The following is a 24,063-nucleotide window of genomic DNA, read 5'->3' as shown; positions in this document are numbered from 1 at the left end:
CACACACACACACACACACACACACACACACACACACACACACACACACCACAGTCTTGTGTTTATTTAGTGTAACAGGTGCTTTTGGCTCTCCGTGCGGACAATGAAAGCACCATATCCAGTCTATGTAATTCAATACATCTTTTAAAATTAAAGGGCTCCTAGAGTTATATCCGTAATCTGTTTGTTTTTAAAGAATGAAAATGGGCGCTACAGAGAGGATAAGACTGGAAGGGAGCTGGAGAGAAAGGACCAGAAAGGAGGAGTCTACGAAGGGTGGGGAGGAAGAGATAGAGAAAATGTCAAAGTGAAGCGAGTCGGGATGAAGGGAAGAAGGGAGGTGATGTGGGAAGAAATAGAGTGAATGATTAAGAGCATAGAGAGGGAATGATAACCTCATGATTGTGTTGACAGAGTCTCGACTGATGAGGGATGACTGTCGTGTTGCTGTGATCCTGCAGAGAAGAGACAATCTGGGAGGAAAGGACGGAAAGGAGAGAAGACATGTACAGCAAGAGCAGATGAAAAAGGGAGTGAAGTAAAGTGGATAAAAAGGGAAGAAGCAAGGAGGCAGACTAAGGGAAAGGTAGGCAGAGAGTAAAGAGGGGGAAAATGGAGGAATAAAAAAGAAAGAAAGCTATTAAAGGGACGAGTAGACAGGGTAGGTAAAGAGATCGGGAGAACAAAAAGTAAAAAAAGAAGGAGCGTGTTTTTGCTTGGATGAGATAACTGTTGCCTTGCCTCTCCACCTGTTGCTAGGGACACAGTATCTGTGGTGATAAAACCACAATAGAAACAGTAGCACTGATGTGGATGACAGCATGCAGTATGTGCATGAGTAACTGGGAAGAACCATCACATCCGGCAAAATGGAACAATTTAATGCTTGGATTCGGGTGTCTTTAAGGATGGGAAAATATTTAGTGAGAGTAATGCTGTAATACTTCAGTTGGATGAAGCATCACATGTCAATAAACATACCGTCTCAAACTATCTGTTGAAATTGGGATGATAATAAAAGGAAATATTGCCAGTGCTGTAAACCATATACAATATCAATCTATCTTTTATTATCTCCTCCAGACATTATGTTTTTGCTCCCTTTCCCAAAAAAAAGTGGGTTTCCAGCAATTTAGTGTTTAGTGCATTTCTGGTAAAGTTAGGGGAGTTGGGACAGACAGATTTAAAGAAAAGAAAGAAAAGATGGTCAAAATCCAAGAATCAGAGGGCGAGATATCCAGACTTTTTCAATATGGGTCATCTCCAAAAGTACTGCCACATTTTACACCTCCCATCATGCATCTCAAGAATATATAATCTTTCTTGCCTGCATACATACGCTGTCTCTCTCGACATCTTTAATTTGTAATACAGGATATTTTCTGAGCTAATTTCTATCCAAAAGTTTTGTTGTGTTTTGACTGGCTGTGTAGTCCTCCACATGATGAGTGGATTCATCTTAATGAATAAAGTTTGCAGAATACTCTTTTAAGGATTTCTTAACATTGCAAGACATTTTCAGTATTTATTTTTTTCACACTTAATGAATCTGTCAAAATGTAAACTTTGATGCTGAACTGGATCTAGGTTTCAAAGCATCTATTATTAAAATGATTGTATTAATATAAAGTGCGGTCATCGTTTTCATTCTTTGCATCCAGTAATTAGAATTACTGCTAATAGCCTTAGCGGGGTTTAGGGGTGGGGCGGGGGGGGGGAGGGGGGGGGTCAATTTGTGATAGATTGAGTTATATCGATTACACTTACGTCTTTTATATTACTGTTATTTCAACAGTTTTTGAGCTATTGTTGATCTAATCAAACGGTCAGATCTCATGAACAAGAATATTTACTAAGGGGCAAAGAAATGTGACACCCTCCACATTAACATCTATTTTTGTCCACCCTAGGTGCCAGTGGTCGATGTGGTGTTTTTTTTTTTTTTTGTCTGTGTGTGAGAGAGAGAGAGAGAGACATGGGGGACCTAAGAGCTTAGCAGGTGTGTTAATGGATGTAGCTATGACTACCCAAGACCCGCTGGGGAGGAAGTGAGAGAACCAGCTTGGAGCTGTGGAAGTTAGTCATCAGGTAGAGAAATTGCATACAGCTCCACTTCAAACATTCAGTTGGTTTACTGGAAATCTAATTGTGTTAACTGCAGTACTTCAGCATGTAGACACTGAGGGATTGGACTGGATCAAATCCAGCAGGATGAAAACAGATTGAAATGTGCTGTCACAAAATGTAACTCAAATCCCCCGCCTTGTTGAGTGTCTTGGGAGGGAAACAGGAAGACGGCGACAGAGGACACCGCGTGTACCGAGAAATACTTCAAAAAAGTGGAGAGGTGTTGATAGCAACCAAATCCCAAATAATATGCTCACTCAGTTGAAAAATGTTACTTTGGGTCAAAAGATTTATTCAATTCAATTTTATGTATAGTATCAAACCATAACAAGAGATATCTCAAGATTTACAGATGGAGTAGGTCTACACTCTTTAATTTACATAGACCCAACAACTCCAGTAATTCCCCCGAGACCAAAAATTTAGTGTGACAGTGAGGAGGAAAAACTCCCTTTTAGGAAGAAACCTCGGACAGACCCAAGCTTTTGGTAGGCGGTGTCTGATGGTGCTGGTTTGGGGCGTGATGAACAGTGACAATTATAGTAACAATCAAGATAATGGAACTATGACTAAAAATAGTACTTGTAGTAGTTAATGGCTTAGCAGGCCGCTGCAGGGCATTACAGGGTGTAGCAGGGCCAACTGTAGTGCAAAGTGAAAAATTGAAACAGCAGCGGCGTACCCATATCTGCGATTAATTAGACTCAAAATCTGGAATATAAAATGTTATATTAATATAATTTAATATTTCTGAAGTACGATTGTACAAACTGTTTTTTCTAATTGGCTAACCAGCTAACGGAAGCAGCTCCATGGCTTCTGATAATGACAGCTTCACATTAATGAAACATCCCATCTGTTAGAGGGAGGTGAGCAGCACATGTATGCATGGTGTGTCAGTGTTTTTGTGCTGTTTTAGTAAGCGAAGTGGACTATTGCTTATGTAACATGACTGCCCACGTTCAGTCATTTTCAACCCACACCCTCTCCAATGTCAATACTGTCAATGCTTTCAATAGGCATGAAGTGGTAGCTCCTTGCAATCCGATTTATCCAAAGTGCAAGAGTAAGAAAATAGACAGAGCTGTAATTATACCTTGTCATTTCATAACAATAACATTGTTTTATTTATTGATTTATTCATACTGTGGTTGACCAATTCTTGGCGACAATTTTAAAGGGATACTTCTAAATGTGTAACCCTGACCCTCTGTGTGGCTGTAAAAGAGTTTGTAGTTAGTTAGTCCTTTAAAATGAGCTTGTGCTTCGATTCATGCTAATGTCATTGGCTTCCACTGATGACAACTTCTACAGCGTCTCAAATCCCTCCTGCAGCATATTCAGACAATCTCTTATTGTCTGTTCTCAGACAATAATCTGTAAAACAATACTCCCTAGTTTACAAGCTCATCTCCTTTGGTGGTCTGAATTAGGGACAGACTCATTATGGGGTCGTTTTTTGGCAGTTTGCAGATTATCTGAATGAGCGTTTTATTTGCCTGATCACCAATAAAGTTAATTCATTAAAAAGTGGTCCACTTTGGCTCCGCTACAGCTCTGTGTCCGTCCCTCTGCTTCAGTTTCACTCCCAACTGAGTCTTATCTTTTACGGGTTATTATGTTACAAGTTTAAATGTATTAAATAATTGCTTAAAACATTTAAACACGTTTTTTTGTGTTGGACTTTGTAACATTCCAAATCTTAATTTTCTCTTATTTACACTGAATATGCGAATTGGTTCCAAATATCGATTATCAGTTTAAATAACTACTAATAATCAGCCTGAATTCAGACTTATTACATTAAAATACAGCCTCCCATGCATGTTGCCTAGTTAAAGCAATCTTAAAGCAGAGAGTCACTACCATATGATTAGAAATCCGTTCCCTTCTTTTATCAACATGAGTATTTCCACTTTGGACTGAGTTTCCTCTCCTTCCTGTGAGTGGTGCAGGGTGGAGTCAGACAGGTTACTCTATACCAGGGTGTAATCCCAGCTGGAATGCCCGGTGCACAGCATTTCGCGAGCATGGAGCTGGCTGCTCTCCTGCGTGGTTCATCATTCCTGTTGAGACAGATATTGCCAGGGAAACCCGATAACTCCGATGATGACTTACGAGCCGTTGATGGTTGGCCAGGTTGTACTATGGGTGCCATATTGCCGGCACTTCTCTGAATGCAGGAAGCGCTGGCTGCAAAGTATAAAATGAACTGATGAGACAGCCCATTCTAAAACTGCTGGCTTGCTCAGAAGCTCAGGAATCTTATACTCAAGTAACACCCCAAGCTGTGATGTACCGCTGCAGTGAAAACCGGGGAGCCATTTAGCAGCAGCAGGGGGCACTGCAGCCACCTGGGATGTTTTTTGTGTTATTTTAATGATCATTACTAATGGTGTATGGCAACTTCACAATAAAACTCAGAGTTTGGGGCAACTTCTACCTCACCCAGTAAGAGCGTTCACCCCATGTTGAGTCCTGCAACGGCGCAGGTTTGAATCCGGCCTGCTGCCCTTCACTGCATGTCAGCCCCCCCGCCTCTCTCCACCTTTCATGCCTATCCACTGTCTCTATGTAATTAAGGTAAAAGACCCCAAAACATCTTTAAAAAAAACAGTTATGTTTTTAGTGTTAGCGTTTATAGACCACGGCTTCTGGCTTTGCGAGCTACACTGTTATAATACAGATCACAACATCAGTATAGAAGAATTATTAAAATGTTTGTTGTATTTTTACTTCAGTGGGATTGTTTTTGGCCACCACACATTAATGAAAAAGAGAAAATTTGCTGATATTAAGAGTGTAATAGAATATATTTGTGTATTAAAGGGATCCTTACATTTTGCTTTCAAACTCTGAGAAGACAGCAGGGGCTTGTAGTAATATTGGTGTAGCAAATAAGTGGCCACTCAGTCTAAATATCAGGTACCTTTTCAAAAGATCATTTTAATAGTGGAGGACTCTTCTGTGTGAAAAAGGTTACGGTAGCTGGAATAATACACATCGAAAGGTCAAGAGCTTATTTCAAGAAGCACTACACTACGCTGTGAGAGGACAGTTTGTAGCCTGCTGAGTCATCTGAGTGTCTTTGAATCCCAGAAGAAAAGACCACATAAAAAATGTAATGCAACCAGTTGATTTAGATGAAGGGATGATAGGAAATGCACACACATTAAAGCAGGTAGCCTAAACAATGTAGGAGCAGACTCAGCGTTAATACACACAGCGCTGCAATTTCTTCCAATTCATCAAACAGTGATTTTCACCCCCTCCTCTTTTTATGGTCCTGGTAGATACTCTAGCTAAACAAGCAGCATACAGTATAATGTAGATGATTGTGTTGTCCCAGGGTGAGAGTTGCTGCCAGCTTGGTCCTTCAGAGTCAACATATTGTGTTTTTGCTGAGGCAGCCGTGGAGCAGAATGCTGCGCTTGGCTCTCGTTCTCACACTTCACAGGAACAGGATGAAGCTCTGTTAGCATGGTTCGCTCAGTGTACAGGTCGCTCTCTTTTTACCCCCCATCACACACTCTCACACACATGTATAGCCAAAGAGGAGTTCACTTGAGATGATAAGGTAAAAGGGTTCAGGGAGAGGGAGAGAGACACACAAAGTGAGATGGTACCACTTACTGGCCTTGACTCAATGATTTAGTTCCAAATGTACATCGCTGGGTTTGCCTTGCTCAGCAGTTGACTGATATCCAAGACTGCAGACTTTTTCTCTCGATCTTCTTTAATCAACTCCTAATCCTCAGCAAGAAAGGATATCTGTGCAACATCCATTTGCAATTACGTAGATCTTATAATCCTTTCGGGGCCCTTTATTATTCCTGTTCCTCTGCAGATGAATGCAGGGTCAATTAACTGTCTGTCATATATTGGTCCCCATGTGAAACTGGGCTGGAATTGTTATGGCAACACTGGCTAACTAAAATGAGAATGTAACTATATTGACAGGGTCTGGAGGTGCTGGATAAACACATATATTATATCTGTTTATTTTACTTATAGAGCCTGGCAGATACCACATTTTTCATAATAATAACAACGTTACATAAGCCCATATAAGTCCATCCATATACCGATCTTCATCCACTTATCCGGTATCGGGTCGTAGGGGCAGCAGCTCCAGCAGGGGACCCCAAACTTCCCTTTCCCAAGCCATATTAACCAGCCCCGACTGGGGGATCCCTAGGCGTTCCCAGGCCAGGCTGGAGATATAATCTCTCCACCTAGTCCTGGGTCTTCCCCGAGGCCTCCTCCCAGCTGGACGTGCCTGGAACACCTCCCTAGGGAGGCGCCCGCAAGGCATCCTTACCAGATGCCCGAACCACCTCAACTGTCTCTTTTCGATGTGAAGGAGCAGCGGCTCTACTCCGAGCTCCTCTCGGATGACTGAGCTTCTCACCCTATCTCATAGGGAGACACCAGCCCCCCTCCTGGGGAAACCCATTTCGGCCGCTTGTACCCTGGATCTCGTTCTTTCGGTCCTGACCCAGCCTTCATGACCATATGTGAGGGTAGGAACAAAAACTGACCGGTAGATCGAGAGCTTTGCCTTCTGGCTCAGCTCTCTTTCTGTCACAACGGTGCGATAAATGGAATGTAATACCGCACCGGCTGCTCCGATTCTCCAACCAATCTCACGCTCCATTGTCCCCTCACAAACGAACAACACCCCAAGGTATTAATACTCCTTCACTTGGGGTAAGGACTCACTCCCTACCTGAAGAAGCCACTCCATCGGTTTCCTGGTCAGAACCCTGGCCTCAGATTTAGAGGTGCTGATCCTCATCCCAGATGCTTTCCTGTTTCCGTCTTCCTTGTTGTGGCCACAATTACTGCTGACATCAGCACAGTGTTTAATAGCAGGATTTTCAATTTTATCACAATCACTCTGCCTTGGTGCAAAGGACAGTGATGTAATGTTAATCAATAGTGCGGAGAGGAAATGTTTATATATTGATTGTTACAGATGCAACTGATACAACCTCTATATACACTTGGAGGGGTTACATGTATACTATTTGTGCAAGATTGTGTATCAGTGTTCACTATAAATGCAGAGAATTTCCTTAATATGATCCGGTGTTTGGGGCTCAAAGGGTTGTAGTCGTATCAGCTTGATTTGGAAAGGTGAGGCGAGTTTTTGTGCGAGTCTGTATTCCCAGGGCTCATTTCAGTATATGAAAAACAAACATGCAGCTTAAATTTTGATCTGTATTTGACACGAGGAGCCGCTGTAGCAGATATAACGTTAAGAAATCCCATCGCTCTGTAAGGTTATTGCTGAGTGCAACCTTCCTCTAGTATTACTTTTTGTCACCGACTGTAGTGAAATGTGCACAAACGCCATTTAGCTGGTGAATTAGCTTAATGCTAGAGCGACTGACTAAGCAGCGGCAGTTTCAGAAGGAGCCAAGGTTTGCAAGAAAGCTGGCAGAATGTCAGCTATAGATCACTGTTCAGTACCTGCACCAGCAAGACGGCACTGGAGCTCTACTCACTTTCATTTATTATCAGCTGTAATTTACAGCTTTGCAGCTGTAAAATAATATTTGCAAAATAAATGTGCCGCTGAAGATTATTTCAATAAAATTATATGAAAAAGGAAAAGTAAGTATGCTATTTAAATACAGTACAGTATCCCGCCTGTGACGAGGGACTGCATATTGATATTACTTTTTTTTTTTTTTTTTTTACAAGCCAAAAAGTGCTGGTCAAAGGGAAGGCTGTACAAATCCTGGACCAAGGTCTGAATGTGGACTTGACATCCAAACCTGAGTGAACAATTTGTCATCTTGTACGTTATTTTACTTTAATTATACCTTTATTTTTGTTGGAGCGATGCTCGTGTGACTGAAAATACTCACATACTGTACTTTAGTGGGTTAATTTAATCAAATTTGCTTTTACATTAGTGGGCCCATACAAAACAAAAGTTTGCAAAGAAAAGTAATTAGATTAGATTGGATTAAATTATACTTTATTCATCCCACAGCAGGGAAATTCCCTTATTAAAGCAGCATTTTCTACAATAAAAGCAAAACAAAAAAAACACACAAGTAAACACACAACAAACAAGCAAACAACTGACAGTGAGCAGAAGGTATGGCTGAATGTAGAGTGGCGTCAAATAAAGGTTTTGTAAAGTGCGGTTGCCATGTTGAAGAAGAGAGCAACAAAATTCAGAGAGAACTGTGCATTCATTCTCACAGTTCATCACTAATCCCACGTGCTCATACTGCAGCTGCTTGACCAGTAAACTTGGCTCTGTGCTTCTCATGTGGCAGTCACACTTCTGCCCAAGTTGAAAGCACTGGGTACGGGCCAGACTGGGCCATTTCTCCCACTAATTCAAAACTCCCCGCTGTCATGCCGAACTTGTGTATTTTTAGTTGAATTATATGATTTTGGACAGCTCAATAACTTCCATTTAGTGCGTTGTGCTGCAGATTTTTGACCTCTTTATGTCTGGGTGTATTTAGTACCCCTTGTCTATTGAATTGAACAGGGTATCAAAATATATTTTCATGTAATTTATGAATGATAATGACAACATTTTACATTTGTAATCACTTTGGGGATTTGTGCAGTTCATAAGCACAGTCCCTGTTGATCTTATGGAAACAGGAAGGAGATCTGTGGAGTCTGTGCATTAGGACGTTGGCCTCTTACCAAACTGTAATGAAGATTGCTCAGCAGAAGTAAGTGGCAACCGACTCAATCCCCAAAGTGCATTCATAACATATCTTTGAATCAGTTTTACACTACTGGCCTTAGGGGAAAAAGTATAAGGCGGAAAAATAGTCAGAAAATAGAACTTCTATTCAAATAAATTACAGGCAGGAAGAGGCTGACACACTGTACGCAGCCTGGAGTTCATGGACGGAGCTTGGATAAAGGCTAAGTGAAGGTGCCAGACGTTAGTATGATTACGCTAATGTGACTCTGTAGCCATGGCAACAGGAGCGTGCAGAAGGTGATGTAATCGTTTCAGGGGAAAGATCCATCTCTTTTCCTTTACATTTGTCACTGAACATCATTCAGTCTTCCCACCGCTCTTTGTTTCTCTCCAATGAATGACTCTTCTTTCTCCACCTGTGTTTATTTCCTTTCTTTCATTTTCAATGTCGTTTATGTGTGTTATTATCCCTTTTCTTTTCTCATCCTTTGTCCTGCTCTCTTCTTCCACATCCACCATTACTCCTCCACTTTTCTCTGCCTTTTTTCTTGTCTCTTCTTCCTTGCTTTTTCTAGATATTCAAGTCACAGACAGAAATATAGCAGGGAGAAATATGAGCTGTTGGTAAGGTCAGTCATGTAGGTTGGATGTATGACAACCAGGCACAGAACCGTTTCTATTACTTTTGGGTAATAATTTTAGCTATTGGTTATCCAGACTTTGAGCTAGACTAAGCTAATTGGCTAGAGGCTGTAGTTTCATATTTATCATACAGATACGAGTGATATCAATCTTCTCATCTACTTTTCCAAGTAGAGTAGAGTCCCAAATGTCAAACTGTTCCTTTAACAATAGTTGGAAAGTGTGGACATTCTGAGTCTCGGTAGTGACAAAAAATGTGTAGAATTTGTTTTGTCTATTGCTGTTTTAGAATGTGTGTGTAGAAATGTTTTAGCGCTATGGTTCCAATCAAACTAAAAGTGTGTTCTTGCCACGGAGTTACTACATGAATCTCTGTGCACCAGTAAGACGTTTAGTCTATCAGTCTAGGGCAGAGATGCTCACAAGTCTCTCAGCTAGAGTACAAGTCAAGTCCCAAGTCTCTGAGTTCAAGTCAAGTCTTAAGTCTCTGAGCTAGAGTCCAAGTCAGGTCTCTCATCTGTCTGAGCTAGAATTCAAGTCAAGTCTCAAGACTCTGAGCTAGAATTCAAGTCAAGTCTCTCATGTCTCTGAGCTAGAATTCAATTCAAGTCTGAAGTCTCTGAGCTAGAATTCAAGTCAAGTCTCAAGTCTCTGAGCCAAGTGCTCTAACTTCTGATGAATGGCATAGCAGCTGCCAGCGCGTTCAACATGTTTGTTGTACTCTCTCACGTGTAGCCGCGCCCAGCAGAAATGTTACGTGTTACGTTTTACGTAGATAGGTAACAGATTATGGTCAGATCATCAGACTTTTCCTGAAAATAAAGATTGTTCACGTGTCACATCGCTTCTGTGTGTGCGACTTAAGCAGGGGCGGATTTAGTCATTTTGAGGCCAAAGGCAAACACAGGCATGGGGCCCTCCCACCCTTGTTCTCCCCCTTTTCAGTCCTAATGTATCTGAGAAAGACGTGCTCTCTGTCTGACAGCTGTTTTGGCCAGAGTGCTGGATCATCTTCAATCATAACACATTGATTAGGGTGACTGCTACTCACGGGGTCTAGTTGCTGAGTATCATGTGTGTCACCATCTTCGCCATTGCCATAGTTATCATCATGGACGGTGAAAGCAGCGGTTCCGTAACCATCTCCATTCGAAGGATCCTGTAAGGTTGTCTTGTATGTAGCCCCCGCATCGCTAGAGCAACCTGGGCTGACACTACTCTTCATCAGTGTTAGCATTGCTAGCGCACGCACCGGCTTCTTGCTGCTCTTTAGTAACGTTAATGTTAGTGTTGTCAGTAGCTGTCGTGAAAAAGGTTGTTACCTTCGGAAGTTTTGCTAAAAACTTTCTGCTTTCTTCCCGCTTCTTCCTTTTTTCAGAACCACTTCGGTAGCTTAGCTTCATTTTCCAACCGTCTGTAGCCTCCAGCTTAGCGCATACTGAGCCGTTTGTTTACTAACACACGCAGATGCGCGGTAGGATAATGGAATAGTCCAATGTGGGGACTGGGGGGAGTTTCTCATCATGAATTAAACAATCGGATAGCACTTTAGCGTATCAATGTTTAGAGATATAATTAATTGGTGAAAAGTAAGACAACAAATCGTAACCATAAGTTTATGAGGCGTTTTAGGGGGCCCTTGGTAGCTTGGGGCCCAAGGCAATTGCCTACCTTTGCCTAATGGTAAGTCCGCCTCTGGACTGAAGTGCGACTCAAGTCCCCATTTCAGGTCTATGGTCAGATGTAACTGTACTGTAATGATGAACTGATTCCTGCATTGAAGGCAGATAAAAGAGTACAAATGATGAACAAGGAAGTAAGAAAAGAATGGGAACATGTGCTGTAATAATGTGAGAAAAGGCAGAAGTCAAAGGGGTTTCTGGACTAGAACATTGAGAGAACTGGCGGGTCGCCTGCTGGAAATACCCAGACTGTTCCTCACACACTGAGATGCACGTCATCATTGTGTGTGTGTGTGTGTGTGTCTGCTGCTACTTGTGAAGGCTGTTTGTGCTTACAGTTAACAGTGCCATCACTAATCATGTCATGTTACACCACTGCAGCTAAGGGTGCAGGTAGCACACACACACACACACACATAAGGACACACACACACGAACACACACACACACACACACACACACACACACACACACACAATCTGCTTGTTTATTGTGCTATATGAATAGTGTCCTCGTAACAAAGAGGCAAGCATGCCCTTTCTCTTACTGCTTCAGTCTATTTTTCTCTGTCACTTAGACACACACACACACACTCACACACACACACACACACACACACACACCAATGTCCACCATGTAAAATCAGCACAAAAACAGCATACATGTACAATAAAAGTATTGGTTTCATTACACAGTTCAAGCACAAATAGGTGCAAACACAACTTTTCTGAGCTGATTACATACTCAGAAAACTCACAATATTAATACGACCACTAATAATATTAATGTCAGCGTGGTACTTACAAAATTCGTCCTTTCAGATGACGCAAGTTAGACTTGACGATTTTTTTTTTAAAAGATTCTTACATGTCTAATGTAAGAATCATGTCCCCCCACATTTCTCATTCTTTTCTTTTTCAACCTACTACTACTCTTTCCTCCATCCATTCACTCCTCTCCCTCTTCTGTCTCCTCCTCCTCCTCCTCCTCCTCCATTTGTCCCCTGCCAGTGGCTACATGCCTGCTGCTTGGATGTGTTGCCATGACAGCCGGCCAAGGTGTCATCCCCCTGGGTCATTTGCATATGTCCACCAGAGTTAGGTCAGGATACCCGTCCTGAAGTGGCTGCATCCTGTTGAGTGTGTGTTGGAAAATACATGCTGTATGTGTGTGAATACATGGATTAGTATGAGGCGATGAGCTATCAGAATCTATAATGGAGAGGTCATGTCTGATTAACCTCTTAATAATGTCGGGGAGGGTTATCATTCCACATGGATTATAGTACAGCTTCAAACACACACACACACACACACACACACAGACAAGACGAGTGTGATGGATATTTGTTCTCCAAAGACGACCAGATGAAAGTGTTATGTACTATTCGAATCCAGTGCAATTTCACATGATCTTTGAGGAGGTTTACTCATTACGCTGAGTGATCACTGGGGCTTCTACAGTGCTGTTGAGCCTTAAGTATTTATTAAATGTAATGTTGTCTTGTTACGAGGCTAAAAATAAAAATACAGAACTGTAGACCTAGAAGTTACGAAACTTGCATCTGTTTTTTTTAGGTTTTTGCTTCCAGTACTATTTCATACATACAATAGATCTAAGGATGTACCTTATCCCAAAAGTTGCTCCAGATTAGTTTATTTACACTGTCAATTTATATTTAGAGAACTAAAGATAAGTTTTCACATGTTAAAACATTTTACATGAGGTTTTGTGAGATTTTACATTGGCAAATATTAGTGTGGGATTTCACATGTGATGAATTATGATACAGGACACGTGATTTGCGGACATTTCCTATGTGAAAAATTGTGAAAACGTTAATTTCTCTTTGTTTGTTTTTATCATTTAATAGTTTTTTTTATGACAAATACAAAAAATATCCATCACAGGGACCAAAGGTGATGTCTACAAATTGCTTTTTTTGTCCTACCAGCTGTCCAAAACCAGAATGTTACAACTAAATAAAACCATTGAAAGAAGAAAAAATAATTAATCATACCATTATTCAGTTATTAAAATTGGAGCTCCAAACTGTCTTTTTAGGCTATAATAATTTTGCATGGGCTATCTTTTACTTCACTTGAATCTAAAAGGACCATGTTGTAAGAAATATACAGAAACAAATACTATGCTATACAAATACAAGAACTATGGCAAATATGAGTTCTCCCGTTCCTGAATGAGATCCGTCTCTTGCTGTGGAGGGATGTGAAATGTGAAGGGACGTGATGTGGTTTGATATGACCCCTGCACGGCGAAGGGATACTCAGCTCGGAGTAGCTATTTGTAGCTCGTGTATCCGGTTGCCTTGGAGACAGCTGGCAGAGCGCCAGCAGGAGACCGAAGTTGACCTCAGACTTTTCAGATTGCTTTAAGTTTAAGCACTACACTGGTCCTGGGTACTGTACAGTATAAAACAGAGTTTATTGGCTCTTGTATGGATTCTATTTCATTTTTTATTTAATTTGTAATCATTATTTATATTTCTACTCCTCATGTAGCACCCTGTCGGTATTCTTCACATGAGTAGTGCCTCTTTGATTCATCCTCATGAGACTTGTGTCCAATTAGAAACAATTAGGAGGATCTGGTTGTGAGAGGGAGTTTGCCAATGTTGACAGGTTTTTCTTGCAGTCAGATCAGAACAAAACGTTAACGTTATCAAGGATTAAGTGGTGTCTAAATACAAGAAGAAATGATTACTCAATCAGTTGGAGAGTTATTTGACAGGAAATGTATTTAAGTTATGCAAATATTTTGAACCAAAAATTACTTTAATGAAAGATTAAAGTAATTTTCAAGCAAAAATGTTCTCTGGTTTCTTTTGATGGCAAACTGGATTTCTTTTGTGTGTTACTTTTGGTTGGACAAAACAAACGGTTTAAAGACGTCATGTTTTGGCAATTCTTTTTATTATTTTCTAATGAACTATGACATAATGAATTGTTCCTTGCATGCCTAACTTAGCAGCGTAGATGGTGATTGACAAATCGGAGCATAGACAACATTTAGGTATTTACATTTTTATAATGGTGCTAACAAAGTAGCACATCTTCTGTATAGGACAGTGCGCAGTAGATTAGATTAGATTAGATTCAACTTTATTGTCATTACACATGTACAGGTACAAGGCAACGAAATGCAGTTTCGGTCTAACCAGAAGTGCAATAGCAGTAAGTGCAGGATATATACAATGGTCCTATAAGTGCAAGACATGGATATGTAATGAATAGATATAGAAAAGAATACTATTATAAACAGAGTTTTACAGATGGGTTTGTCCTATGAATACAAAATATAGATAACAAGTATTGTGAGCAAGATTTACAGCTAGGAATTTGGTGGGTATTACTATAATTGCAAATTATAAGTAGACTAGAGAAAGAAAAATAATAATACCACATCACACTGTATCTGTTGCATCTGCATCTTCCATTATGTCCCGTATTTAACGAACAGTTTTGAATGATTGTTCTGCTTTGGCATTTGAGAATGAATCCTCTGCCGTACCCCTGGCGGACAGACGGAGGGTGCGTGTTTAATTCCCACCATTACAGCAGTCTGCCCTCATGAACTCAGCCGTGTTGTTATCTCTTTGTATGGATTGTCAGGGGCCGGCCACACCAACACTGCCTTTGGTCCTAACATGATCTAATCCTGCAGGCCAGCAGACTGCAAGCATCACCCAGCAGCCACTTGAATATCATATAATATATGAGTATTATACACTTATATGTTTCCTTATCTAGTTGTTAAGTCCATTTGCAGCGTGTCAGATATCTGGATTCTTTTCCGTCAGTGTTGATGGAGTGAGAGAGGAAGAAAGGAAAATGTGTGTGAGAGCGCCACAGACCGCCAAAGAGAGAGAGAGAGAGAGAGAGAGCGAGAGAGAGAGAGAGAGAGTTACAAAGACGATATCAGACAGAACAGAGAGCAAGGCCATGTTACGTCGGAACAATAAGACACACTTCTTAGACATGACAGCTGAGAGTCTCCTCGAGGGCTGCGCTCCAATACTGGGCTTATGAGGCCAGTACCCATATCGATAATAATGATGAATAAATACATTGTCCGATACAGAAACACTCAACATAAAACCATCTCTCTTTTCTGAAAAAAATGCTGGCTCTAGTTTAGTAGTTGTGTGTCTGCATGTGCTTAATGTTCATGTGTTGTTAAAGCAGCGTTCACTATTGTTTTGACCTCATGGTGGCAGCTGAGCAAACTGTCAACTCAAATATGATACAGTAATATCTTCTCACAAAGTTTTTATGGCAAACTTGTTAGTAAAGCAATGTTGGCATTGCTTTTTTTGTCGTGTTTGTGTCCACCTGATAATTGTTAGTCCAATAGTCACTCTCCTTTAAGCTCTGTTTTGGTCTCCACCGTCTCCTAAGAAATGTTTAGCTGCTGAATGCTCCACTATGTTTATTAGCTAATCGCCAACTGTTCTTGTATGCTGTTTGCTGCTAAGCAGGTACAGCTATCAGTGCATTATCGCTGAAAATTAGGTTTATGAGAGCAGTTTCAACTAAATCATTGAAGTTGTGGGCAACTAAAAAAAAGTTGTGGGCAACTAAAAAACAAAACAGTGAGCGGAAAGCTAAAACGCTCCGTAGAACTGAGGATTATAATTCTCTGTTGTTTCATCTCAGTGAGTGACGTCTTTTACATTACACATAGTCACCTGACCTAATGTTAATACTGTATAAAATTATTCATCAATGCAGCTTCAAATCCCACCAGCTTCACCTGTTATTCTTATCAGGCTTGACCTTAAACACACATTTACACACAGAAGCTGTGATTCGGGTGTAAATTGAGACATTGCACTCAATAAAGTTTGTATTTCTCTCATTTGTTCTCCCACAGATTGATCTGAGAGACAAAGGGCCTGTTTTCAATAATGAAATGTTATACAATGTTGCAGTAATTTAGGGTTTGAAGACTGAAGAGCAGACACACCTTGCAGCCTTATAGTGCCCTAAGATTGGCCTAAAATATGCTGGTTTCTGTTTGTGTTAATTAGTGCAGGCCTATCAGTTGCAAGGCTGTCTGTGCCCTCACACACTGATATACAAATAGAGAGGGAATAAGTGCAGGAGCACGGCTGTTCGACAATAGGACTTCCTTGTGCCCTGTTCTTAGTGATAAGGCTCAACAATCAGCAGGATTAGTGGTGTTTTGACAAGATAAGGAACAAATGGAGCTTGGTATTGGTTGCAAAAAAAACTTGGAAGAGACTTTTAAAGATAAATCACACCAATACAGGGAACCACCACATTATTGTATCCTACATTTCATTCTTAAAACTAGTGCAGAAAAGCTTCTCGTGCGGTGAGATGGTTTTATTTGCCTCAGCTCTGCTTTTGAGTATTCTCTTGAGGATTGCATTATCTGGCACTAGAAAAGTCTTTGATCTTACCTTATCAGCATGTGTGCCCTTCTGTGTGTGCACTACGTTTTTTTTTACTGTATGTGTACCTGCTGCAACAGAGACTAGTGTCCCATATTTGTTTTGAGACTTCAGTTGGCACTGAGTTGTTGTCATATTAGGGGGAAGAATAACACTAATTACTGACACCAAGCTATGTGATTTTCAAGTTTTTACGTGGAGTGGTGTGTTGTAGTCACAATGAAGCCGCATGTTGAGAGGATCTTAATAGCATCTGTACTTTCCTGTTGTGGTCCCATAATGCAGGGTAAACGAGTGGGACATCATGAGATTTGACCAACAAGATGGAAATGTTTTTAGTTTCACTGCGCTCCAAACGGATTAAGGGAACCACGTAGGACTATACAAGTGAGTCATAGAAAATGACATAATTCCGTGAGGTATACTTTAATGGAACTCCACATTACACAATGCTAATGTCCAGACGCTGTAATCATTATCCCCCTGGTGCTCTGTGCAGGCTGAAACTAATTAAAAAAAAAAACTTTGGTTCATCCCGGTTCAGTGCTCGCACTTCATCTTGTTCAGAGGAACGTCTCCATGTTTGTGTGTTTACAACGAATGTGGGGGTTTATTAGACCGGAGAATACAGAGTTGCAGTGGAACTGAATGCTTACAACATAAACTGATTAGCAACAATTATTCATATGCAAACATGCAGTAGGTGACAACCGTATGTGTGCATGCATTAGTTGTGTTAGTATAGTAGTGTTTTTTTAAGGTATTACTCAAAGACATGAACATATACTAAAAGAATGATAGACACTGCATGCAAACAACAAAACAAAACCTAACCAATTGTCATGTGACTATTTGAACTCTCACTCAAAAACCTATAAATCACATTCTCATTATGTCCCAGTGATACTTCCACGATGCGTCATTTGAAACAGTAAATTATTAGATGGGATAGCTGAAGACAGGAAACGGGGGACAGAGACATGCAGCAAATGCGGTAAGGACTGAGACTCAGTGCATGAGGCACAAGCTCATCTATAAGCTAACAGGGCGTCTCCTGTTCTATCTTAATCTTCGTGTTCACTCACTCTATAGAAACATACCTAACACGCACTGACAAAGTGTTTGTGTGATTACTTACAAACTGAAATGAATGAATGAAATGAAATCAATTTCAAACCAGGAATAATCACCATGAAGTCAATTCACAGCTAAAGCAATCTGGTTAATGCAAGTCTGCTTTCAAACAGCTAAGAAAACTGCACGTGTGTGGCTTTAAACTCCAAAATGTCAAGAGCAGATCACAACAATTCTTATTGAAGAAAACGTGAGAAGTAGAGAGCAACACTACGCTGAGGAAATGTTAAGACATGTTATATGACAAAGAGTTAAATATTGTGAAAAAGAAACATTTTCATAATAAAGGCAAATGATCACGCAAACTAGAGATGAAGAGATGGCTGCTGTTTGTGTTCCTGTCAGCTGGAAGATGCTAACTGGAGTGCTGTGCAGAGACTTTATTGATAGAGGTCTTGGCTCTGTATTGTAATTAAGCACTAACAGCAACTCATCCCAAAGTATACTTGACATCCACAGCAATTTAAATCTGTTTACAGCACAACAGTAACGCAGGACTGCTGGGACTGGTGCATGGAAATCACAGTCATTTTTTAGTCTTGTTTGTTGCAGTCAAACCAGAGGTAAGTATAGGAGTAAAACTAGCCTGACTGGCCTCAAAGGATACATACATAAATAAGCCTCATTTACTGAAGTAGGTGAGATGAGATGAAGCCACATCCCACTTTATGAAGCACAACAATCCACTTGCTTCCAAACTGTGATTCTCTTTTCTCGTGGTGTGATGCTGCCTCTAAGTGGTGAGAAAAGAAACTGCATCTAGTACACATTGTACTGTTTCAAATACACTCAGCTGCCAGTTTATTAGGTACACCTGGCTAAAACTAATTCAGTCGAATACATAAATCTTACCTCCATTAAGTTTGTATTTTGATGTATCTTTTTTTGTTGAAACTGTTGTAAAGAGGTGTTGATTTATGGTCGTTTTGAAGGTTGCCGTTTATGCTGCTGTTGAACTGTATTGCAGAGATGTTGCTATTATTTTGTTCACCCCATTTATAGTCAGTCAGCGTAGGCTAAATCAGTGGTTCCCAATGTAGAGCTTGGGCCCCTTTAAAGAGTCACAAGAAAAATTGGAAGGAACGTGAGATGATTAATGGGAGAGAAGATGAAGAAATAACAGTTTGGGTTAATTCTTTAGACTCTAATCTCCTGGTTTCTTTATGAAATAATTTGAAAAGTTTTTCAAATGTAAACATATGAGAAGCTTACTGGAGAATTTTTTTATTAGTATTTTTGGTGCAAATGCAAACCACTGAGACTTCTGAAATGGGACAAAGAGCCCCAACTAGACACCGACACACACGCTCCAAAAATATTACAGTTTATACAAAAATGAAAGTAGGATTTATTGCATCACTGTTGTATTTTAATGCAATAGTTTTACCCAGTTTAACATAATAAACTGCCAGCTGAACGTGTGCTGTCTGTAGTTTCACTGACAAACTAAAAACATCATTGCACTGACTCCAGCTCAGAGGCAGGAAACTCACACTTACTGTGGATTATCTCCATATTAGTTTCTAGTATTTATTAAAGCTGTAACTTGAGGGGCTAAAATTAAAACTAAAATTGCTTTCCACCAGTCTCCAACATCATGTATGCATAAATAATTCATATGGCTTGTGAATGCCTGAAAGATTTTACATGTACTCTGGGAAGCTGTGATAGGCATAGGCTGCCACTAGAGGGAGCCAGTCACCACAGGAACAGTGACTATAAGCCTCAGTTTTTGTGCATGTACATTTCTTTGTTCTTGAACATTTTTAGAACCAATATTACTTAATTTTTCTGTTTCCTGCTTTATTGTTAACTACTCTTTCACTATTTCCTGGGAAGGGAGGTAAACGTCACCCAGGACATTAGCTTGGAAACAATAATTTCTAATATAAAATATAATAATATATATATATATGCTTGGTTCCGTAGGTTGGGCTTTTACTGCCCATCCCTGATCCATTAGGCACAAACCGACAACTGTCTATATTGGGATTCATGTCAAAATAAGAGCTGGTACTGTGTGTGTGCGTTTGTGTCTGTGTGTGTGGGCCAAGGTGGAGGCTGGGGGTATGGCCTTGACCAACTGCCACTTTACTTGTTTTAAAGCCATGATGTCTCTCTTTCTCATGGGCAGGCTACATTTTCTGGGCGGGCAAAGCAGAGAAATGGAAGATAATCTTGCTCCTTATGACGTCATTCCAGATCAGCCTAACTGAGCTTTCATTTTCTCAAAGGCAGAGCAGGATACCCAGGGCTCGGTTTGCACCTATCACCATTTCTAGCCACTGGGGGACCATAGGCAGGCTGGTGGAACTCAAACTAATGTTAAAAAAACCTCATAAAGGGACATTTTTATGCCATGGGACCTTTAAGCAAAAATGATAAATGGTGTTTGCTGTTTCTTCTTGAATGTGAAGGTCTGAAGGTATTTCTGTTATTATTGTAAATTGAATATCTTTGGGTTTTGGATTGTTGGTCGGACAAAAAAAGCTAATCAAAGCTGTCACCTTGGGCATTTTTCCTAATTTACACATTGACATTTAATACCAGTTAAGCAAGCGCAAAAATAAATCAAATAGATTAATCTATCATTTAAATTATCTCTAATTCAGACAAATTCTAAAGGACTTTGGTTTTGACTATGGTTGCAGGTCATCGGTTCACCTTAGAAAATGTTATGGTTTTGTTCATGTTTTCATACATGAAATGAGCCTCAGTTCTCTGATTACCCCCCGAGCCCACACTGTGTTCATCCTTCCAATAGTGCAATATTGTTTCTACCCTGTGGAGGCCAGCCCACACACTAAACCACGACTTGATTAACTGCAGTTTCACGGTTGTATGCACCGAGGTGTTTGCTGCGGGCGGTGGTTAGCATTAGCAGCATAGGGACTGAAAAATGGATGAAAAAAAAACAAAAACATAAGAGATGGAAAAAGGGACCAGAAAGGATGTAGGGGCGGGTGATGTATGAGTAAACACAAGAAATACTGCAAGTGACTGGCATCTTTGCTGCTGACCAACATCTGAAGCCTGACAATACTCCTGAGTTAGCTGTTTTCACTCCGAGCAGATCTACTGGCGAGGGAAGAGAGACAGTAAAGTAGTCGACACCACCAGGGACATCAAGCCAAACTCTTAAACCTTTAGACACCGTCGTCTTTTGTTTGCCTCGTTTTACATTTCTGATCCGTGTACAGAGAAATCACCTGCTGTTAATCCAAGTTTCAGGACAGACAGGGAGCCTTTAAGGGCTGGTACACCCAAATCATAAGCTCCTCTTACAGATGGAGATCATGAAGGATTAGTCCAAAAAATCCTATGAATGATGGCTTATTCTGGTGCAGTAACTGGAGCTTGGCCTCTGATTAGCTTCAGATGTACAGTAGGGCTGGAACATGTTTTTAAGGAGGATTGAACGTCTGTAGATGTAATAATGTGCTCTCCTCTCCTCTTTGTTATTGTCATCTTGTGGGTAGGACCTCCCTTTTCCAAGTAGCCAATTACAGCTCACTCACATCCCAGACAGCCAATAGCAAGGCTGCACTGCTGCCACATGTCCCTGTCACTGGCTACAATCCCATCCCCTACCATGTTGTTAATATTCAAAGGCTGCAGTCTACCGTCATGAGCTCATACCAGCACTCATATCACACACACACACACACACACACACACACACACACACACACACACACACAAACACACACAGCACAACCCTGACACACAAAAAGGCATTAAAACATGCGAGATCGCTATAATCATCCTGAACACTGACTCAAACTTTAAATTCCATCGAAGGAAACCATTTTATATCTTCTAAGAACATTTTGGTTTTTTAAATAATTTGCTGGTATTAGTTCACGAGGCTTTGTTATATTCAAGTGTAGAGAAAACCCAGTCAGGCACCTTAGGCAGTTCTAGTTTTTTTTTTTTTTTCTCATTAATTTAATGCTTTCTTGAAAGTAGATACTTGCACAGCAATCCTAATGGCATGCCCTTAAGGAAGGATTCTCCCACATCTGAGTATATCAATTTATTATGAATAATGTATTAGGATCTTAATATTTGATTTATGAGTGCACAGCAGCCTGCATGTACCTTTCCTGTTTAGTTCTAAAACTCAAGTGGAACATGTTTGTGCTTTTTTTTTTAAATCATTATTTTGAATTAAAACGTTTCCTGCTCCCTGCATCCAATCTTTAGTACAGTATTTCTCTTTGGTCTTGTGCAAAATGTCTTTGATATCCCAATGACTTACTGTGATTGTTTTCAGCTATGGGGTCTTGCACGCTGTAGCCATTAAGGGTATACGAGGTTTACAGTATACACGCATATCAGACAAAAAACAATTGGAATATATATATATATATATATATATATATATATATATATATATATATATAATGTAAGAAAGTTTACCAGTTTACCCACTTCCTCCTCAGCAAAACAATTACCTAGCACAGTAGTATACAGTGCAGTACAGTAGTACACCCACCTCCTTAACTCTCACTACACCACTGTCAAAGTATATAGATCATTTCTCTTTTGCCATAGCATACATCCTCTGGTAAACATTTTATGGCAATCCATTCAATATTTATTGAGATATATTTCAGCTGAAACCAAAGTGGTAAAAAAACCAACAAGTCTAAATTATATCTAAAACCAGGTTTGCGTAGCTAAAACATCATAATTTCTGCAAATTCAATTAGGTAAAACCAAGCCTGTGTTCTAAAATCTACGTCACAATAAATAATCACATTCATATCAATATGGATTAATTCCAGTATGACCAGTTAAAGACTCTTTTTGGACTGGACTTTATGCTGATTGATTTTCACTCACTGCTGTGTAATTGTAATTGTAATTTATTTATTTGAACATGGACAGTGCACAAAAAACATTAATAGATGTCTTGGGCCAGGTTGTAGCAAATTGCTAATTTCCGCACATAGTCCCTGGTCTCTGTTCTACAATATGAAAAAAAAAGAAATCTGAGATGAAAATAACTTTAGCTCGCTGAGAGAGAAATGTATTGTCAGTTCTTGTTTTGTGAAGAACCATTGGGATCAGGACGATGAAGAGGAAGTGAAGGAAGTTTCATAACAGGAGCATCATGGCTGCACACTTACTGCACACTGTGTTCGGCTGGACACCCTGTGTGTGTGTGTGTGTGTGCTGTAAGTACCCTGTGTGGAGTATCATCATCCTCTCTTTCTCTCTCTTTATCTCTCAGCCAGCTGGTACTAAGCAGAGGTATTCATCCATGCCTACTCCCTCCTTTTTTTCTTCTGTCCCAGCTGCTCCCTCTACCTCTCTCTGCCTCCTCATTTCTCACCCCTCCTCCTCCCCCACCCTCCTCCTCCTCCTTCTATCTCAACCTCCTTTCCACCGTCATTTCCCTCCTGTTCATATGTCCCGGCGAGACGTTGCGGACTGAGCGTGTGTGTGTACATAGAGGATGGCTCAGTGCTCAGGTGCAGACAGCAGGCTCTGGGAACCAGTCAATCAGGCAGCAGGACCAGTTCATTTACCCAGACGACAGAGCACTCTGCTGGGTTAGGGGCTGGAGCTTGAGCCCTCGCTTGGACCTCAAACCCTGGAGCTCCAGTGATGTACCTGTAACTGTTTTTATACATTATTCCTAATCAGGAGGACAATTTCACCTGACTGTGGATAACATAAAAATATTAGTTTTTGTAGTTGCTATAATTGTCCCTTGTTTAGCACTTTGAGGACTGAGAAGTGGAAGCAGCTGCCTTCACAGCGCTGGAGCTTGAGGAGTATGTCCTGTCCCTGCCCTGCCCCAAACTGGACCTTTGCATCTGGCCAGTGTGGATAACTACTGAGGGAGATAAAGAACAAAAGAAAGAGGGAAATCTTGAAAACGAGGAGAGGAAGATCCCTCCTCTCACACACCTGTGAGGGCTCCTTCTCTGACAAAAGATAGCAGAGGATATTGGAGGAACAAAAAGACAATTAGGAGCTAAGAAGAAAAGGCTAAAGAGAAGACTTTGGGTCTCCATCCCTCCATTCATCCCTCCTTCAACTGTTTCCCACCTGTGAGGATTAATTGGACTGGAGCAGCATGGCGCATGCCGCCTCGCAGCTGAAGAAAAGGGCGGATGAGAACCTCACTGCGTTGGAGGACGAGAAGGAGAAGAAGAAGGCAGCAAGGAAACGTTCTCGCGAATTGAAGAAAAAGGTAGAGCAAGAGGAGGGAAGGAGAAAAAAATACTGATATCAGAAAGTAATGGAGGAATGAGAGCTGACGGGATAGAGAGAGACGTGTCGTTCTAGTGGAGTCTCTTTTGTCATGATGCAGCCTACACACACACACACACACACAC

The 24,063-nt window shown here is 40.6% G+C and overlaps 1 protein-coding gene and 1 long non-coding RNA gene across 45 annotated transcripts in view; one reads left to right on the top strand and one right to left on the bottom strand.

Moving 5' to 3' along the window:
* Nucleotides 1-24,063, top strand: part of LOC116670945 (ankyrin-3) — a 152,702-nt gene that overhangs the window by 17,942 nt on the left and 110,697 nt on the right. For 28 of the 44 annotated variants that reach the window (XM_032501702.1, XM_032501698.1, XM_032501697.1 and 25 more), the window contains exon 1: nucleotides 23,120-23,918. The exons of 2 other annotated variants lie outside the window; for them this stretch is intronic. In XM_032501702.1, the coding sequence (XP_032357593.1) occupies nucleotides 23,802-23,918 (117 nt within the window). In that variant the 5' untranslated portion in view covers nucleotides 23,120-23,801. Of the gene's footprint in view, nucleotides 1-23,114; nucleotides 23,919-24,063 lie in introns of those variants that run through there. 14 more of the 44 variants (XM_032501719.1, XM_032501720.1, XM_032501717.1 and 11 more) reach the window with 5 other exon arrangements.
* LOC116670975 (uncharacterized) overlaps nucleotides 13,458-24,063 on the bottom strand; it is a 22,183-nt gene continuing 11,577 nt past the window's right edge. Inside the window, exons 3-4 of the long non-coding RNA XR_004327160.1 lie at nucleotides 22,218-22,222; nucleotides 13,458-13,467 (exon numbers count right to left, since the gene is read on the bottom strand). This is a non-coding gene — a long non-coding RNA (uncharacterized LOC116670975). The remainder of the gene's footprint in view (nucleotides 13,468-22,217; nucleotides 22,223-24,063) is intronic.

This window comes from Etheostoma spectabile, chromosome 21 (assembly GCF_008692095.1).
Source record: "Etheostoma spectabile isolate EspeVRDwgs_2016 chromosome 21, UIUC_Espe_1.0, whole genome shotgun sequence".
NCBI classification, from domain to species: Eukaryota; Metazoa; Chordata; class Actinopteri; order Perciformes; family Percidae; genus Etheostoma; species Etheostoma spectabile.
Note: the sequence above shows the minus strand (reverse complement) of the source record. Positions and strands in the feature narration are given on the sequence as shown.